The sequence below is a fragment of the Oncorhynchus kisutch genome, linkage group LG7 (genome assembly GCF_002021735.2).
Source record: "Oncorhynchus kisutch isolate 150728-3 linkage group LG7, Okis_V2, whole genome shotgun sequence".
Taxonomy (NCBI): domain Eukaryota; kingdom Metazoa; phylum Chordata; class Actinopteri; order Salmoniformes; family Salmonidae; genus Oncorhynchus; species Oncorhynchus kisutch.
In genome coordinates this window covers 52,019,893-52,039,946 of record NC_034180.2, presented here as the reverse complement: position 1 = coordinate 52,039,946, position 20,054 = coordinate 52,019,893, and the positions used below count along the sequence as shown (strand labels likewise).

The following is a 20,054-nucleotide window of genomic DNA, read 5'->3' as shown; positions in this document are numbered from 1 at the left end:
GTGTGTGTGTGTGTGTGTGTGTGTGTGTGTGTGTGTGTGTGTGTGTGTGAAGCATAATCAACATGGTGACGTTTATTAGCCTTTTGAGCCAATCAGCTTCCTATTACCCTTCACCTCATATGTCCCAATCCTTCCTGTCACCAGGAAGTAAACCTACATGCTCTCTCGACAATTTCAGTCAGTAAAGGTCTCTGCAGTTTAGTTTACACTTCAAAATGAGTCAAACATTTGATACAGAAAACGAAACTAAGACCAAGGACAGCAAGGAAACCCCTGGGTGTGAAAATAAGGAGTCTTACTGCAAACTGGAAACTGTTACACGTGAACGGTCACAGTAGTAAGTACTGTAGCCTTCATGCTCCGAAGCCAGCTTCTACGACTGTATTTTCACACGTTTTAGTGTTGTCATCGCTAACCTTGTCCCCAGGATCAATAACATGTCATAGCCTACCAGTGTATAATCTACGAGTATATAGATGTGTAATGTACTGTAAAGTTGTTATAATGCACGGCACTAAAAGCTACTATTGTTTTGTCCCGTTATGAGGCCTCTCTTGCGTGTTCACACCATTTTCAACGGCATCATTCTTAGCTCAAAAGTCTCAGTGAATGAAAGCCAGAGAGCGCCAAAGATACATTTCCATTGTTAGATAGGCAAAATGGCACCCTATTCCCTACATAGTGCACTACTTTTGACCCCAAAATGGCAACCTATTCCCTACATAGTGCACTACTTTTGACCCCAAAATGGCACCCTATTCCCTACATAGTGCACTACTTTTGACCCCAAAATGGCACCCTATTCCCTACATAGTGCACTACTTTTGACCCCAAAATGGTAACCTATTCCCTACATAGTGCACTACTTTTGACCAGGAACCATAGGGGCTCCCATTGTTGTTTTCACCAGTAAAGTGTTTTTCAATCATTGTAGACGGGTATAATACAAAACCAAAGATACATTTCCATTGTTGGACGATGACGTTTTCTTATCTTATCTAACAGTTCTCCGGGGTTATCCATTCTGAAGAAGGCGATCTTACTGCAGTGTATCGTCTACATCTCTCTGCCTGTCATTCTCTGCCTGTTTCCATGGATACTAGGCCATGTTGTCTTTTCTCACTGGTGTACGTAGTTCAGTCTGACCCTTTTGAAAATTGACACGGTGTAAAAAAATAAATAAATGAAATGACATCATTGAATATTGCCTCTGCCTATGCTGCACACCATATTGATTGTGTATATATATATAGCAAACTACTGTGTGTTCTGTAGTATTATTGCACGGGAGGATCAGACAGGTAGGAACTGAATAAAGACCATTTTGTTTTGAAATCTGTTATCAGTAAGGATTCCGTACCTCGTGGACCTGGCCAGTCCAGCAGAGCTCTCCCTGAACCACACTCTAAACTTCTACCTCAGTCCAGAGGAGGGGATCTCACTGGGTGTATGGTAAGTCAGTGGATACGTCTCAAATAGGCACCCTATTCCCTACATAGTGCACTACTTTTGACCCCAAAATGGCACCCTATTCCCTACATAGTGCACTACTTTTGACCCCAAAATGGCACCCTATTCCCTACATAGTGCACTACTTTTGACCCCAAAATGGCACCCTATTCCCTACATAGTGCACTACTTTTGACACCAAAATGGCACCCTATTCCCTACATAGTGCACTACTTTTGACCCCAAAATGGCACCCTATTCCCTACATAGTGCACTACTTTTGACCCCAAAATGGCAACCTATTCCCTACATAGTGCACTACTTTTGACCCCAAAATGGTAACCTATTCCCTACATAGTGCACTACTTTTGACCCCAAAATGGCACCCTATTCCCTACATCTAGCACTACTTTTGACCCCAAAATGGCAACCTATTCCCTACATAGTGCACTACTTTTGACCCCAAAATGGTAACCTATTCCCTACATAGTGCACTACTTTTGACACCAAAATGGCACCCTATTCCCTACATAGTGCACTACTTTTGACCCCAAAATGGCACCCTATTCCCTACATAGTGCACTACTTTTGACCCCAAAATGGCAACCTATTCCCTACATAGTGCACTACTTTTGACCCCAAAATGGTAACCTATTCCCTACATAGTGCACTACTTTTGACCCCAAAATGGCACCCTATTCCCTACATAGTGCACTACTTTTGACCCCAAAATGGCAACCTATTCCCTACATAGTGCACTACTTTTGACCCCAAAATGGTAACCTATTCCCTACATAGTGCACTACTTTTGACCAGGAACCATAGGGGCTCCCATTGTTGTTTTCACCAGTAAAGTGTTTTTCAATCATTGTAGACGGGTATAATACAAAACTTTATCAAGAAGTCAGCCCGTTCATTTTGATAAACAATCCAAAATATGGACTGATTTTCAGGTTCATTTAAGAAAACTAAACTTCAAAATGTGTTTTTGGTTGTTGAGTCAATTAGACCATGTCCATTTGAAGTTTTCTTTCTTTCTTCCTTCCTTCCTTCCTTCCTTCCTTCCTTCCTTCCTTCCTTCCTTCCTTCCTTCCTTCCTTCCTTCCTTCCTTCCTTCCTTCCTTCCTTCCTTCCTTCCTTCCTTCCTTCCTTCCTTCCTTCCTTTCTTTCTTTCTTTCTTTCTTCCTTCCTTCCTTCCTTCCTTCCTTTCTTTCTTTCTTTCTTTAAAAAAAAGAAGTTATTTCAGAATATTTAGGCAAGTTAACTCATTGTTTCTACTTTCCAGAGGCAGTTTGGAACTCAGTAGTGAGTGTTGCAACCGAGGACAGGTGATTTTTACTCATTACGTGCTTTCAGCACCCGGCGGGCCCATTCTGTGAGCTTGTGTGGCCTACCACTTCCCGGCTGAGCCGTTGTTGCTCCTAAACATTTCCACTTTACAATAACAGCACTTAGTTGACCGAGGCAGCTCTAGCAGGGCAGAAATTTGATGAACTGACACGTTGGAAAGGTGGCATCCTATGACAGTGCCACATCGAAAGTCACCAAGCTCTTCAGTAAGGCCAATGTTTGTCTATGGAGATTGCATGGCTGTTTGCTCGATTTTATACAGCTGTCAGCAATGGATGTGGCTGAAATAGCCAAATGGTTAGGGGTGTCCACATACTTTTGTATATATTGTGTATGTGATCATGTCTCAGTGCAATCAAGCTATGAAATTAATGTTATTTTCAAATACAATCTGTTTTTGGGCTCAAGTTGTGGTTACTGTTTGTTTGCACTGTCTGTGTCTCTTAGGCATACGGTTCCCGACAGCCAATGGGAGAAGGCCCAGGGGGCCGGCCCTGAGTGGTACAGTGAGACTCTGGGAGATGGTTCTCCTGTTATCATCTATCTCCACGGCAACGTGGGCTCCAGGTGGGTCTAGTGTTGAGGGATAGAGACCCTGTGTGTATCCTCAATGGATCCCTATTCCCTATATAGTGCACTACATTTGACCAGAGCCCTATGGGTGAGGGAGGTATGAGCCCTGGTCAAAAGTAATGCACTATATAGGGAATAGGGGGCCATTTGGGATGCACATCCTGGTACACTCTCCTAATGAAGTCCAGTGGGTATTATTACATCATCAGGGCCATGTTCATTAGGGAACACCGTGGTAAAATGTTTTGGAAATAGAACATTAGTGTTCCTTTTGGAAAATAAGAACAGGTTCCCTGTTTCAGTAGGTTTTCTTCCATGTTGTGCCTGATGAATACATCCCAGTAGTCACTTGTTTGGTTCTTAGTTCCCGAGATTAAGGAAATCAGTGACATCCGTTGATTTGTTCCACATATATACCATAGTCATCCTAGTGTTGTTTCAATGAATGAGAAGGAGCCTTTTTTTCCCCATGTTTCTAAACTCTCAAACTGTCCTGTCATGTCCAAAGGGCCATAAACCACAGAGTGGAACTTGTGAAGGTACTGTATGTTGTTCTAGTCTGAAAAAAAAATGGAATTTTGGAGTATTGGGTTAAAATAAGGATGTCCTAACCAAGCCTGTCTATTTTTTTAGATCCTAAGTGCAGCAGGGTATCATGTACTGTCACTGGACTACAGAGGTAAGCACAAATAACAATTAATGTACACATATATGGCCGTTACGAAAATTCAGATGTGTCAAATAATCATGTAAGGTATGGCGATTTGACATGTAAATAAAAATTCATTAATTTACGAATTCATTAATTCATTCGAAAATAGAATTTCATGTAGTTAACGTAGTGTTGCTCTCAGAGGTAAATATATTTCATATTTTGCAGTTCATTTACATATATATTTTTTTGCATCAGATTTGTTGTCATGGTAGCAGAGTGGAAATATCGTCTAGCCAGGGTGAAAGCAGCCACAGTGACATCATGAATCAAAGGGCTTATTTGTCACCTTGTCCCCCCCCCCCCCCCCCCCCCCCTCCAGGTTATGGAGATTCCAGTGGGGAGCCCAGTGAGGTTGGGTTGACCTCTGACGCCCTCTATCTGTACCAGTGGGTAAAGACACGCAGCAGGACCGGCCAGATCTGTCTGTGGGGACATTCCCTGGGTACTGGGTGAGTGAGTATCTTTCAGCCATTTTGCCTTTTTTTGTTTGTTTTGTTGTTGAAACATTTGGGCCCAATCCTCAATCAATCAAATGTATTTATAAAGCCCTTCTGACATCAGCTGATGTCACAAAGTGCTGTAAAGAAAGCCAACCTTAAACACCAAACAGCAAGCAATGCAGGTGTAGAAGCATCTCAAATGGACCCCTAAGACACATTTGTGAAGCTCTGTCCTCTGATAGGCTAGGTGGAAGTTTTCACCATTGGTTATACTGATCGAAATTCTCTTAAGATCCCCACAAGTGCAGAGGGTTTAAGGCTTATAGCGGTCAACTTGGGATTCACCCTGGGTTTCATTCTAGATTCTTTCCCCCAAAATGGAGATGTGTGAACTCTCTCCGCAGGGTGGCCACCAACGCTGCTGTAAAGATACAGGAACAGGGTGAGTTACTGCCTCCGACTCCAGACAGTTCCTACACCAATCAAATATGTTTTTAAATCCATGACAGGGAAAAGTGTGGAGAATCGGACATATAGTTTGTCAGTGGTGAAGAACAAAGTCAGAAGTCTTCAGATCCCTCAATAGTGTTCAAAGTGAGCGGACTCTGATATAGGTTTAGTTAGTTCAGTCATACGTCAATAGGTGGACCGTGGGCCGGACCCAGAATGAGGTCAATACCGTCAACAAAAAAAACAGCAGAAAATTAGGTTTAAAACCACTAATTTTTCTCTCTGCCAACAGGAGGGGTTGTGAGCTGGGGGGGGGGGGTTGTTACTACGCCGATAAATGACAATATCGAACCGGACCTTTGCCATCTAGGACATTTGAGCACTTCTGACCTAGTTCGTTTATCTACCTTCACAGCTACCATTGATTTTCGATTTCCCAATTTATTCATCTGATTTGGAAGTACACTCAATTGTTAAGTTTCCTGTTGTTTTCAACATCAGTGACTGGTCTCGATGGCCTGCGTGCCAGTCTGTTTGCGCTGCCAACGTCAGTGACTGGTCTCGATAGCCTGCGCGCCAGTCTGTTTGCGCTGCCAACGTCAGTGACTGGTCTCGATAGCCTGCGTGCCAGTCTGTTTGCACTGCCAACGTCAGTGACTGGTCTCGATAGCCTGCGTGCCAGTCTGTTTGCGCTGCCAACGTCAGTGACTGGTCTCGATAGCCTGCGTGCCAGTCTGTTTGCGCTGCCAACGTCAGTGACTGGTCTCGATAGCCTGCGTGCCAGTCTGTTTGCGCTGCCAACGTCAGTGACTGGTCTCGATAGCCTGCGTGCCAGTCTGTTTGCGCTGCCAATGTCAGTGACTGGTCTCGATAGCCTGCGTGCCAGTCTGTTTGCGCTGCCAACGTCAGTGACCGACCTCAACGTAATCTCAACATTCAGTATGCAGCCCGAGTTTATGCACGCGGCCACTGATAGAACCTCTATTAAAAACCATGACAACCCCTGTGTAGAGGTGCTGACTGAATTATAGTGAAGACATCAAAACTATGAAATAACACATAAGGAATCATGTAGTAACCAAAAAATATTTTTGATTTTAGATTATTCAAAGATGCCACCTTTTGCCTTGATGACAGCTTTGTAACACAAATCTGTGTTACAAATTTGTCGTGCTTTAAGATCCCGGACTGTATCTTTAAACATAACCTTTCGGCACGCAGCTCAAGCATTCTTTATGTAACTCTAAAGAAGTCACTGATCGAACATAACATTAATAATGGATCTATGACAAAATGTTTATCTAGACATGTTTCCATGTTTGTCATGACATGTTTCCATGGTTGTCATGACATGTTTGTCTTGACATGTTTCCATGTTTGTCATGACATGTTTCCATGGTTGTCATGACATGTTTCCATGGTTGTCATGACATGTTTCCATGGTTGTCATGACATGTTTGTCTTGACATGTTTCCATGTTTGTCATGACATGTTTCCATGGTTGTCATGACATGTTTCCATGGTTGTCATGACATGTTTGTCTTGACATGTTTCCATGTTTGTCATGACATGTTTCCATGGTTGTCATGAAATGTTTCCATGTTTGTCATGACATGTTTCCATGGTTGTCATGACATGTTTCCATGGTTGTCATGACATGTTTCCATGGTTGTCATGACATGTTTCCATGGTTGTCATGACATGTTTCCATGTTTGTCATGACATGTTTCCATGGTTGTCATGACATGTTTCCATGGTTGTCATGACATGTTTGTCTTGACATGTTTCCATGTTTGTCATGACATGTTTCCATGTTTGTCATGACATGTTTCCATGTTTGTCTTGACATGTTTGTCTTGACATGTTTAAATGTTTGTCTTGACATGTTTCCATGTTTGTCTTGACATGTTTCCATGTTTGTCATGACATGTTTCCATGTTTGTCATGACATGTTTCCATGGTTGTCATGACATGTTTCCATGGTTGTCATGACATGTTTCCATGGTTGTCATGACATGTTTGTCTTGACATGTTTCCATGTTTGTCATGACATGTTTCCATGTTTGTAATGACATGTTTCCATGTTTGTAATGACATGTTTCCATGTTCGTCATGACAGCAATGGAGTTGGCAAGAGAAAGAGCACGCGATCTGAGGGCCGTGACACAAGCCGATCTGGAGCCAAGCTATGCTGCCGATGGTGTGATCCTGGAGGCTCCGTACACCAATATGGAGGAGGAAGTAGCCAGCCATCCCCTCAGCATGGTGAGGTGTCTCTCTCTCTCTCTCTATGTCTCTGTCTCCCTCTCTCTCTCTCTCCCTCTCTCTCCCTCTCTCTCCCTCTCGCTCTCTCTCCCTCTCGCTCTCTCTCTCTCTCTCTCTCTCTCTCTGTCTCTCTCTCTCTTCTCTCTTTGTCTCTCTTCTCTCTCTCTCTCCCTCTCTCCCTTCTCTCTCTTCTCTCTCTCTCTCCCTCTCTCCCTCTCTCCCTCTCTCTCCCTCTCTCCCTCTCTTCTCTCTCTGTCTCTCTCTCTCTGTCTCTCTTCTCTCTCTCTTCTCTCTCTCTCTCTGTCTCTCTCTCTCTCTGTCTCTCTTCTCTCTCTCTTCTCTCTCTCTCTCTTCTATCTCTCTCTCTCTCTCCCTCTCTCTCTCTCTCTCTCTTGTCCTTCTGCGGCCTTGTGTAACAGTGTGTTATTGCACTATGAAACCAAGAGATGGCTTAATAAATTCCCCCCGTTTCACAAGAATGATTCAGCAATCCATCCATCTCCTTCCTTTTATTTTTGACCCGTATCGCTCTACTCTAGGACTAGTTACGTTCAAAAGATTTCTGAACTGATATCGTTGTTCCCTTCTCTATTCAGATGTATCAGTGTCTTCCGGGTTTTCAGAGCGTTCTTCATCACGTCATGCGAAGCAACAACATGGTGTTCGCTAACGATGAAAAGTAAGTGCTGCCTGTGTTACCATAACAACACAGGTAGAGGACGGCTGTGTCCCATAGTGCACTGCTGTATAGTGCCACACATTTTGACCTATATAACGAGGCTATAAACAAGGAGTAACAGTACTGAGTCAATGTCTACCAGTACTGAGTCAATGTGCAGGGGTACCAGGTAATATCATGGCTATATACAGGGAGTACTAGTACTGAGTCAATGTCTACCAGTATTGAGTCAATGTGCAGGGGTACCAGGTAGTAACATGGCTATAAACAATGAGTACCAGTACTGAGTCAATGTGCAAGGGTACCAGGTAATATCATGGCTATATACAGGGAGTACTAGTACTGAGTCAATGTCTACCAGTATTGAGTCAATGTGCAGGGGTACTAGGTAGTAACATGGCTATAAACAAGGAGTACCAGTACTGAGTCAATGTGCAGGGGTTCCAGGTAGTAACATGGCTATATACAGGGAGTACCAGTACTGAGTCAATGTGCAGTGGGTAGAGACCAGTGAGTAGAGACCAGTGAGTAGAGACCAGTGAGTAGAGACCAGTGAGTAGAGACCAGTAAATAGAGACCAGTGGGTGTGTGGGTAGAGACCAGTGGGTAGAGACCAGTGGGTGTGTGGGTAGAGACCAGTGGGTAGAGACCAGTGAGTAGAGACCAGTGAGTAGAGACCAGTGGGTGTGTGGGTAGAGACCAGTGGGTGTGTGGGTAGAGACCAGTGGGTAGAGACCAGTGAGTAGAGACCAGTGAGTAGAGACCAGTGGGTGTGTGGGTAGAGACCAGTGGGTAGAGACCAGTGAGTAGAGACCAGTAAATAGAGACCAGTGAGTAGAGACCAGTGGGTGTGTGGGTAGAGACCAGTGGGTAGAGACCAGTGGGTAGAGACCAGTGAGTAGAGACCAGTGAGTAGAGACCAGTAAATAGAGACCAGTGAGTAGAGACCAGTGAGTAGAGACCAGTGAGTAGAGATCAGTGAGTAGAGACCAGTGAGTAGAGACCAGTAAATAGAGACCAGTGAGTAGAGACCAGTAAATAGAGACCAGTGAGTAGAGACCAGTGGGTGTGTGGGTAGAGACCAGTGGGTAGAGACCAGTGAGTAGAGACCAGTGAGTAGAGACCAGTGAGTAGAGACCAGTAAATAGAGACCAGTGAGTAGAGACCAGTGGGTGTGTGGGTAGAGACCAGTGGGTAGAGACCAGTGAGTAGAGACCAGTGAGTAGAGACCAGTGAGTAGAGACCAGTGAGTAGAGACCAGTGGGTAGAGACCAGTGAGTAGAGATCAGTGGGTAGAGACCAGTGGGTAGAGACCAGTGGGTAGAGACCAGTGGGTAGAGACCAGTGGGTAGAGACCAGTGGGTAGAGACCAGTGGGTAGAGACCAGTGGGTAGAGACCAGTAAATAGAGACCAGTGAGTAGAGACCAGTGGGTGTGTGGGTAGAGACCAGTGGGTAGAGACCAGTGAGTAGAGACCAGTGAGTAGAGACCAGTGAGTAGAGACCAGTGAGTAGAGACCAGTGGGTAGAGACCAGTGGGTAGAGACCAGTGAGTAGAGACCAGTGAGTAGAGACCAGTAAATAGAGACCAGTGAGTAGAGACCAGTGGGTGTGTGGGTAGAGACCAGTGGGTAGAGACCAGTGAGTAGAGACCAGTGAGTAGAGACCAGTGAGTAGAGACCAGTGAGTAGAGACCAGTGAGTAGAGACCAGTGAGTAGAGACCAGTGGGTGTGTGGGTAGAGACCAGTGGGTAGAGACCAGTGAGTAGAGACCAGTGAGTAGAGACCAGTGAGTAGAGACCAGTGAGTAGAGACCAGTGAGTAGAGACCAGTGAGTAGAGACCAGTGGGTAGAGACCAGTGAGTAGAGACCAGTGAGTAGAGACCAGTGAGTAGAGACCAGTGAGTAGAGACCAGTGAGTAGAGACCAGTGAGTAGAGACCAGTGGGTGTGTGGGTAGAGACCAGTGAGTAGAGACCAGTAAATAGAGACCAGTGAGTAGAGACCAGTGGGTGTGTGGGTAGAGACCAGTGGGTAGAGACCAGTGAGTAGAGACCAGTGAGTAGAGACCAGTGAGTAGAGACCAGTGAGTAGAGACCAGTGAGTAGAGACCAGTGGGTAGAGACCAGTGAGTAGAGACCAGTGAGTAGAGACCAGTGGGTGTGTGGGTAGAGACCAGTGAGTAGAGACCAGTGAGTAGAGACCAGTGAGTAGAGACCAGTGAGTAGAGACCAGTGGGTAGAGACCAGTGAGTAGAGACCAGTGAGTAGAGACCAGTGAGTAGAGACCAGTGAGTAGAGACCAGTGAGTAGAGACCAGTGGGTGTGTGGGTAGAGACCAGTGAGTAGAGACCAGTGAGTAGAGACCAGTGAGTAGAGACCAGTGGGTAGAGACCAGTGAGTAGAGACCAGTGAGTAGAGACCAGTGGGTAGAGACCAGTGAGTAGAGACCAGTGAGTAGAGACCAGTGAGTAGAGACCAGTGAGTAGAGACCAGTGAGTAGAGACCAGTGAGTAGAGACCAGTGGGTAGAGACCAGTGAGTAGAGACCAGTGAGTAGAGACCAGTGGGTGTGTGGGTAGAGACCAGTGAGTAGAGACCAGTGAGTAGAGACCAGTGAGTAGAGACCAGTGGGTAGAGACCAGTGAGTAGAGACCAGTGAGTAGAGACCAGTGAGTAGAGACCAGTGAGTAGAGACCAGTGAGTAGAGACCAGTGGGTGTGTGGGTAGAGACCAGTGAGTAGAGACCAGTGAGTAGAGACCAGTGAGTAGAGACCAGTGAGTAGAGACCAGTGAGTAGAGACCAGTGAGTAGAGACCAGTGGGTGTGTGGGTAGAGACCAGTGGGTAGAGACCAGTGAGTAGAGACCAGTGAGTAGAGACCAGTGAGTAGATAAATAATAAAAGGGGAGTGAATATAAATAGTCCAGGTAGCCATTTGAGGCTCCAGAGTTGCGCTGCGGTCTAAAGCGCTGCATCTCAGTGTTAGAGGCATCACTACAGGCCCTGGTTCGATCCCGGGCTGTATCACAACCGGCCGTACTGTAGCTAGAATCCTCTAATCTCGTACTGTAGCTAGAATCCTCTAATCTCGTACTGTAGCTAGACTCCTCTAATCTCGTACTGTAGCTAGAATCCTCTAATCTCGTACTGTAGCTAGACTCCTCTAATCTCGTACTGTAGCTAGAAACTGACATTGGGTTATTGTGTTTGCTTCATGCAGTTTAAAGACCTTGACCACTCGTATCCTTTTCCTACACGCTGAGGATGACAATGTGGTTCCTTTTTACATGGGCCAGAAGGTATGTAACATACTGATCTTGTAGAAATTAAAGACATTTAGTGATTTTAGGGAAAGTTGTGAGGTTGTTAAATCCAACCCATACATTGATCTGTGCACTGTTACTATACTATAGTAGAATGAGCTAGAATGTATGTATGTGTGTGTGTGTGTGTATATATGTATGTGTGTGTGTGTGTGTGTGTATATGTATGTGTGTGTGTGTATATGTATGTGTGTGTGTCTTCTCAGCTGTACCAGATTGCACTTCAAGCCGGCAGACAACGGTATGCAGAGGACCAGGTTCACATGGTATCCTACAGTGGATCCTTAGGATACTCACACAACTACATCTATTTGGATCCCAACCTGGCCAGTGTGGTTGGGTAAGTTATATAGCCATCATTCCAACCTGGCCAGTGTGGTTGGGTAAGTTAGTCATCACTCCAACCTGGCCAGTGTGGTTGGGTAAGTTAGTCATCACTCCAACCTGGCCAGTGTGGTTGGGTAAGTTATATAGTCATCACTCCAACGTGGCCAGTGTGGTTGGGTAAGTTATATAGTCATCACTTCAACCTGGCCAGTGTGGTTGGGTAAGTTATATAGTCATCACTCCAACCTGGCCAGTGTGGTTGGGTAAGTTATATAGTCATCACTTCAACCTGGCCAGTGTGGTTGGGTAAGTTATATAGTCATCACTCCAACCTGGCCAGTGTGGTTGGGTAAGTTATATAGTCATCACTCCAACCTGGCCAGTGTGGTTGGGTAAGTTATATAGTCATCACTCCAACCTGGCCAGTGTGGTTGGGTAAGTTATATAGTCATCACTCCAACCTGGCCAGTGTGGTTGGGTAAGTTATATAGTCATCACTCCAACCTGGCCAGTGTGGTTGGGTAAGTTATATAGTCATCACTCCAACCTGGCCAGTGTGGTTGGGTAAGTTATATAGTCATCACTCCAACCTGGCCAGTGTGGTTGGGTAAGTTATATAGTCATCACTCCAACCTGGCCAGTGTGGTTGGGTAAGTTATATAGTCATCACTCCAACCTGGCCAGTGTGGTTGGGTAAGTTACATAGTCATCACTCCAACCTGGCCAGTGTGGTTGGGTAAGTTACATAGTCATCACTCCAACCTGGCCAGTGTGGTTGGGTAAGTTACATAGTCATCACTCCAACCTGGCCAGTGTGGTTGGGTAAGTTAGTCATCACTCCAACCTGGCCAGTGTTGTTGGGTAAGTTAGTCATCACTCCAACCTGGCCAGTGTTGTTGGGTAAGTTATATAGTCATCACTCCAACCTGGCCAGTTTGGTTGGGTAAGTTATATAGTCATCACTTCAACCTGGCCAGTGTGGTTGGGTAAGTTATATAGTCATCACTCCAACCTGGCCAGTGTGGTTGGGTAAGTTATATAGTCATCACTCCAACCTGGCCAGTGTGGTTGGGTAAGTTATATAGTCATCACTCCAAACTGGCCAGTGTGGTTGGGTAAGTTATATAGTCATCACTCCAACCTGGCCAGTGTGGTTGGGTAAGTTATATAGTCATCACTCCAACCTGGCCAGTGTGGTTGGGTAAGTTATATAGTCATCACTCCAACCTGGCCAGTGTGGTTGGGTAAGTTATATAGTCATCACTCCAACCTGGCCAGTGTGGTTGGGTAAGTTATATAGTCATCACTCCAACCTGGCCAGTGTGGTTGGGTAAGTTATATAGTCATCACTCCAACCTGGCCAGTGTGGTTGGGTAAGTTACATAGTCATCACTCCAACCTGGCCAGTGTGGTTGGGTAAGTTACATAGTCATCACTCCAACCTGGCCAGTGTGGTTGGGTAAGTTACATAGTCATCACTCCAACCTGGCCAGTGTGGTTGGGTAAGTTAGTCATCACTCCAACCTGGCCAGTGTTGTTGGGTAAGTTAGTCATCACTCCAACCTGGCCAGTGTTGTTGGGTAAGTTATATAGTCATCACTCCAACCTGGCCAGTGTGGTTGGGTAAGTTAGTCATCACTCCAACCTGGCCAGTGTGGTTGGGTAAGTTATATAGTCATCACTCCAACCTGGCCAGTGTGGTTGGGTAAGTTATATAGTCATCACTTCAACCTGGCCAGTGTGGTTGGGTAAGTTACATAGTCATCACTCTAACCTGGCCAGTGTGGTTGGGTAAGTTACATAGTCATCACTCCAACCTGGCCAGTGTGGTTGGGTAAGTTATATAGTCATCACTCCAACCTGGCCAGTGTGGTTGGGTAAGTTATATAGTCATCACTCCAACGTGGCCAGTGTGGTTGGGTAAGTTATATAGTCATCACTACAACCTGGCCAGTGTGGTTGGGTAAGTTATATAGTCATCACTTCAACCTGGCCAGTGTGGTTGGGTAAGTTATATAGTCATCACTCCAACCTGGCCAGTGTTGTTGGGTAAGTTATATAGTCATCACTCCAACCTGGCCAGTGTGGTTGGGTAAGTTATATAGTCATCACTTCAACCTGGCCAGTGTTGTTGGGTAAGTTATATAGTCATCACTCCAACCTGGCCAGTGTGGTTGGGTAAGTTATATAGTCATCACTTCAACCTGTCCAGTGTTGTTGGGTAAGTTATATAGTCATCAATCCAACCTGGCCAGTGTGGTTGGGTAAGTTATATAGTCATCACTCCAACCTGGCCAGTGTGGTTGGGTAAGTTATATAGTCATCACTCCAACCTGGCCAGTGTGGTTGGGTAAGTTATATAGTCATCACTCCAACCTGGCCAGTGTGGTTGGGTAAGTTATATAGTCATCACTCCAACCTGGCCAGTGTGGTTGGGTAAGTTATATAGTCATCACTCCAACCTGGCCAGTGTGGTTGGGTAAGTTATATAGTCATCACTCCAACCTGGCCAGTGTGGTTGGGTAAGTTACATAGTCATCACTCCAACCTGGCCAGTGTGGTTGGGTAAGTTACATAGTCATCACTCCAACCTGGCCAGTGTGGTTGGGTAAGTTACATAGTCATCACTCCAACCTGGCCAGTGTGGTTGGGTAAGTTACATAGTCATCACTCCAACCTGGCCAGTGTGGTTGGGTAAGTTAGTCATCACTCCAACCTGGCCAGTGTTGTTGGGTAAGTTAGTCATCACTCCAACCTGGCCAGTGTTGTTGGGTAAGTTATATAGTCATCACTCCAACCTGGCCAGTTTGGTTGGGTAAGTTATATAGTCATCACTTCAACCTGGCCAGTGTGGTTGGGTAAGTTATATAGTCATCACTCCAACCTGGCCAGTGTGGTTGGGTAAGTTATATAGTCATCACTCCAACCTGGCCAGTGTGGTTGGGTAAGTTATATAGTCATCACTCCAACCTGGCCAGTGTGGTTGGGTAAGTTATATAGTCATCACTCCAACCTGGCCAGTGTGGTTGGGTAAGTTATATAGTCATCACTCCAACCTGGCCAGTGTGGTTGGGTAAGTTATATAGTCATCACTCCAACCTGGCCAGTGTGGTTGGGTAAGTTATATAGTCATCACTCCAACCTGGCCAGTGTGGTTGGGTAAGTTATATAGTCATCACTCCAACCTGGCCAGTGTGGTTGGGTAAGTTATATAGTCATCACTCCAACCTGGCCAGTGTGGTTGGGTAAGTTACATAGTCATCACTCCAACCTGGCCAGTGTGGTTGGGTAAGTTACATAGTCATCACTCCAACCTGGCCAGTGTGGTTGGGTAAGTTACATAGTCATCACTCCAACCTGGCCAGTGTGGTTGGGTAAGTTAGTCATCACTCCAACCTGGCCAGTGTTGTTGGGTAAGTTAGTCATCACTCCAACCTGGCCAGTGTTGTTGGGTAAGTTATATAGTCATCACTCCAACCTGGCCAGTGTGGTTGGGTAAGTTAGTCATCACTCCAACCTGGCCAGTGTGGTTGGGTAAGTTATATAGTCATCACTCCAACCTGGCCAGTGTGGTTGGGTAAGTTATATAGTCATCACTTCAACCTGGCCAGTGTGGTTGGGTAAGTTACATAGTCATCACTCTAACCTGGCCAGTGTGGTTGGGTAAGTTACATAGTCATCACTCCAACCTGGCCAGTGTGGTTGGGTAAGTTACATAGTCATCACTCCAACCTGGCCAGTGTGGTTGGGTAAATTATATAGTCATCACTCCAACCTGGCCAGTGTGGTTGGGTAAGTTATATAGTCATCACTCCAACCTGGCCAGTATGGTTGGGTAAGTTATATAGTCATCACTCCAACCTGGCCAGTGTGGTTGGGTAAGTTATATAGTCATCACTCCAACCTGGCCAGTGTGGTTGGGTAAGTTATATAGCCATCATTCCAACCTGGCCAGTGTGGTTGGGTAGGTTATATAGTCATCACTCCAACCTGGCCAGTGTGGTTGGGTAAGTTATATAGTCATCACTCCAACCTGGCCAGTGTTGTTAAGTTATATAGTCATCACTCCAACCTGGCCAGTGTGGTTGGGTAAGTTATATAGTCATCACTCCAACGTGGCCAGTGTGGTTGGGTAAGTTATATAGTCATCACTACAACCTGGCCAGTGTGGTTGGGTAAGTTATATAGTCATCACTTCAACCTGGCCAGTGTGGTTGGGTAAGTTATATAGTCATCACTCCAACCTGGCCAGTGTTGTTGGGTAAGTTATATAGTCATCACTCCAACCTGGCCAGTGTGGTTGGGTAAGTTATATAGTCATCACTTCAACCTGGCCAGTGTTGTTGGGTAAGTTATATAGTCATCACTCCAACCTGGCCAGTGTGGTTGGGTAAGTTATATAGTCATCACTTCAACCTGGCCAGTGTTGTTGGGTAAGTTATATAGTCATCACTCCAACCTGGCCAGTGTGGTTGGGTAAGTTATATAGTCATCACTCCAACCTGGCCAGTGTGGTTGGGTAAGTTATATAGTCATCACTTCAACCTGGCCAGTGTTGTTGGGTAAGTTATATAGTCATCACTCCAACCTGGCCAGTGTGGTTGGGTAAGTTATATAGTGATCTTTGCCGATAATGGACACTACTTGTGTTGTTCTAATTTTAAAGTACAAAATACAAGGGCTGGGCTGCGTCCCAAATGGCGCCCTAGTCACTGAGTGGACAAAACATTAGGAACACCTGCTCTTTCCATGACATAGACTGACCAGGTCAATCCAGGTGAAAGCTATGATCCCTTATTGATGTCACTTGTAAAATAAACTTCAAATCAGTGTAGAATGAAGGGGAGGAGACGGGTTGAAGAAGGATTTTTAAGCCTCGAGACAATTGAGACATGGATTGTTGTTGTGTGCCATTCCGAGGGTGTGATGACTAAGTGCATTTGAACAGGGTATGTTAGTAGGTGTCAGCCGCACTGGTTTGAGTTTGTCAAGCACTGCAACACTGCTGGGTTCCCCGTGTGTATCAAGAATGGTCCATCACCCAAAGGGCATCCAGCCAACTGGACACAACTGTAGGAAGCATTGGAGTCAACATGGGGCCAGCATCCCTGTGGAACGCTATCGACACCTTGTAGTGTCCATGACCTGACGAACTGAGGTCATTCTGAGGACAAAAGAGGATGCAACTCAATATTAGGAAGGTGTTCCTAATGTTTTGTACACTCAGTGTAATAGTGCACTACTTTTAAAAAGATCCCTATTGACCCAGGTCCAAAGTAGTGCACAATACAAGGCACCATTTGGATTCTCAACACAAGTTGTTTATATGAGATTAACAAGGATGGGGTCAAGTTCAGAATAAGGGATAGTCACTGTCTTGAAAATGATTTGGGTTTCCATGTGCTTTTCTCCGCAGGCGGTTTCTACAAAGCAAGAATAACAACATTGCTCAACAGATAGTCCGGTGAGTCGGCGACATTCTAGGGGAAGAGCTACCCACTAAACCCCCCCCCCCCTCTCTTTGTGAGATCCTTGTTCCTCACTCAAAAACTTTCACATGTTTCTGTGTCATTTTGTGTATTGCACTCGTCTCTCATAGTTGTCAGTGACTGTATGAATTATATTACAATGGAAAACTTTCAACAACATTAAAAAGACATCCGATCAGACACGAATATATTTATTTTGATGCAACACAGAACATTGGAAAAAAAACAAGGGTAATTAATAATGGAAAATATTCAACCCTCGCTATATAGTATGAGACAGTTTTGCTAAGAATGGACCACTCACTGGTAGCTGGCTAACGGGCAAGTTTCCCCAAATGGCACCCCTGTTCACTTTAAGGTGCACTACTTTCGACCAAGGCCAATAGCAGTCCGGTCAACAGTAGTGCACTATATAGTGGACAGGCTGCCATTTGACCTTGTATTTAGAAGGTGGATTCAGAAATGCTGGGGAAAATTTGATAATTTGGTTTGTTTATTCTGAAGGTATGTAGCAGACTGTTGTTTATTCTGAAGGTATGTAGCAGACTGTTGTTTATTCTGAAGGTATGTAGCAGACTGTTTATTCTGAAGGTATGTAGCAGACTGTTGTTTATTCTGAAGGTATGTAGCAGACTGTTGTTTATTCTGAAGGTATGCAGCAGACTGTTGTTTATTCTGAAGGTATGTAGCAGACTGTTTATTCTGAAGGTATGTAGCAGACTGTTGTTTGTTTATTCTGAAGGTATGTAGCAGACTGTTTATTCTGAAGGTATGTAGCAGACTGTTGTTTGTTTATTCTGAAGGTATGTAGCAGACTGTTTATTCTGAAGGTATGCAGCAGACTGTTGTTTGTTTATTCTGAAGGTATGTAGCAGACTGTTTGTTTATTCTGAGGGTATGTAGCAGACTGTTGTTTATTCTGAAGGTATGTAGCAGACTGTTTGTTTATTCTGAAGGTATGTAGCAGACTGTTTGTTTATTCTGAAGGTATGTAGCAGACTGTTTGTTTATTCTGAGGGTATGCAGCAGACTGTTTGTTTATTCTGAGGGTATGCAGCAGACTGTTTGTTTATTCTGAAGGTATGTAGCAGACTGTTTGTTTATTCTGAAGGTATGTAGCAGACTGTTTGTTTATTCTGAAGGTATGTAGCAGACTGTTTGTTTATTCTGAGGGTATGCAGCAGACTGTTTGTTTATTCTGAAGGTATGCAGCAGACTGTTTGTTTATTCTGAAGGTATGTAGCAGACTGTTTGTTTATTCTGAGGGTATGTAGCAGACTGTTATTTTGCATCAGTTAAGGTGTTTTACAAACAAAACTCAGTTTATTGAGCTAAAGGGGCAATCTGGGATTTGACTCATTTCAAAACATGATTAAAACATTTCAATCTCACAGATGGACTTGCCTCCATAGCTGCGTTTATACATTTGGGAGTGGCTATCCCTCAGCTGTTTACCAAAAGTAGCGTGGTGACTACTTTGTTGTTGTCTGAATCCCAGATTGTCCCTTTAAAAAGAACACGAGGCGCTTCTGGGTGACGTTTCCCTAGATGTCAATGTCACCCTACACCACACCAGGCAGCCTCACTTCTCCGTCAGCACCCTGGCGGTCTCCTCCAAGGCCTTGCGGGGCTCGTTGGGGGGTGGGATCTTCAGATCAGTAGGCTCCACCCCCCACACCTCCGTGGCGTAGTCGGTGATGGTGCGGTCGCTAGAGAACTTTCCGGAAGCAGCGATATTCTTGATCGCCATCTGCGTCCACTCCTTAGGATTCTATAAGAAACAACATGAATAATATATCATACTGTATGTCATCATATAATACAAAAGTATAATTTATAATATATATTATCATAGTAATATATAAGTAAAATGTACTTAGACTTTGGTCACTTAAAGTAAGTGCATTCAGTTAAGGTAGCTAAGACAACCACATATCCAAGGTAGCTAAGACAACCACGTATCCAAGGTAGCTAAGACAACCACATCTCCAAGGTAGCTAAGACAACCACATCTCCAAGGTAGCTAAGACAACGACGTATCCAAGGTAGCTAAGACAACCACATCTCCAAGGTAGCTAAGACAACCACATCTCCAAGGTAGCTAAGACAACCACATCTCCAAGGTAGCTAAGACAACCACATCTCCAAGGTAGCTAAGACAACCACATCTCCAAGGTAGCTAAGACAACCACATATCCAAGGTAGCTAAGACAAACACATCACCAAAGTAGCTAAGACAACGACGTATCCAAGGTAGCTAAGACAACGACGTATCCAAGGTAGCTAAGACAACCACATCTCCAAGGTAGCTAAGACAACCACATCTCCAAGGTAGCTAAGACAAACACATCACCAAAGTAGCTAAGACAACCACATCTCCAAGGTAGCTAAGACAACCACATCTCCAAGGTAGCTAAGACAACCACGTATCCAAGGTAGCCACGTATCCAAGGTAGCCAAGACAACCACGTATCCAAGGTAGGCAAGACATCGACGTATCCAAGGTAGCCTAGACAATGACGTATCCAAGGTAGCTAAGACAACCACGTATCCAAGGTAGCTAAGACAACCACATCTCCAAGGTAGCTAAGACAACCACATCTCCAAGGTAGCTAAGACAACCACATCTCCAAGGTAGCTAAGACAACCACATCTCCAAGGTAGCTAAGACAACCACATCTCCAAGGTAGCTAAGACAACCACGTATCCAAGGTAGCTAAGACAACCACATCTCCAAGGTAGCTAAGACAACCACGTATCCAAGGTAGCTAAGACAACCACATCTCCAAGGTAGCTAAGACAACCACATATCCAAGGTAGCTAAGACAACCACATCTCCAAGGTAGCTAAGACAACCACGTATCCAAGGTAGCTAAGACAACCACGTATCCAAGGTAGCTAAGACAACCACGTATCCAAGGTAGATAAGACAACCACGTATCCAAGGTAGCTAAGACAACCACATCTCCAAGGTAGCTAAGACAACCACGTATGCA

At 44.9% G+C, this 20,054-nt stretch overlaps 2 protein-coding genes across 2 annotated transcripts in view; one reads left to right on the top strand and one right to left on the bottom strand.

The window, feature by feature from the left end:
- The first annotated feature begins 117 nt into the window (after positions 1 to 117).
- LOC116374723 (lysophosphatidylserine lipase ABHD12) lies at positions 118 to 17,238 on the top strand. Its single transcript, XM_031829292.1, has 13 exons — positions 118 to 337; positions 1,006 to 1,127; positions 1,347 to 1,452; positions 3,247 to 3,366; positions 3,881 to 3,911; positions 4,006 to 4,051; positions 4,407 to 4,536; positions 4,932 to 4,969; positions 7,097 to 7,242; positions 7,839 to 7,921; positions 11,140 to 11,218; positions 11,449 to 11,582; positions 16,986 to 17,238. The coding sequence occupies exons 1-13, from the start codon at positions 216 to 218 to the stop codon at positions 17,035 to 17,037; spliced, it is 1,209 nt and encodes a 402-aa protein (XP_031685152.1). The 5' UTR covers positions 118 to 215; the 3' UTR covers positions 17,038 to 17,238.
- The window catches only part of pygl (phosphorylase, glycogen, liver), a 31,254-nt gene continuing 28,433 nt past the window's right edge, over positions 17,234 to 20,054 (bottom strand). Inside the window, exon 20 of the mRNA XM_031829289.1 lies at positions 17,234 to 18,829. Within this exon, the coding sequence (XP_031685149.1) occupies positions 18,641 to 18,829 (189 nt within the window). The 3' untranslated portion in view covers positions 17,234 to 18,640. The remainder of the gene's footprint in view (positions 18,830 to 20,054) is intronic.

What these genes read in the sequence shown, in the direction of transcription:
- LOC116374723 (XM_031829292.1), top strand. Translation starts at nt 216, where the DNA reads ATGAGTCAAACATTTGATACAGAAAACGAAACTAAGACCAAGGACAGC. An exon ending in TGTTGTCTTTTCTCACTGGT is followed by an intron (nt 1,128 to 1,346) that starts GTACGTAGTTCA and finishes ATCTGTTATCAG; the next exon opens with TAAGGATTCCGTACCTCGTG. An exon ending in CTTTTTACATGGGCCAGAAG is followed by an intron (nt 11,219 to 11,448) that starts GTATGTAACATA and finishes GTGTCTTCTCAG; the next exon opens with CTGTACCAGATTGCACTTCA.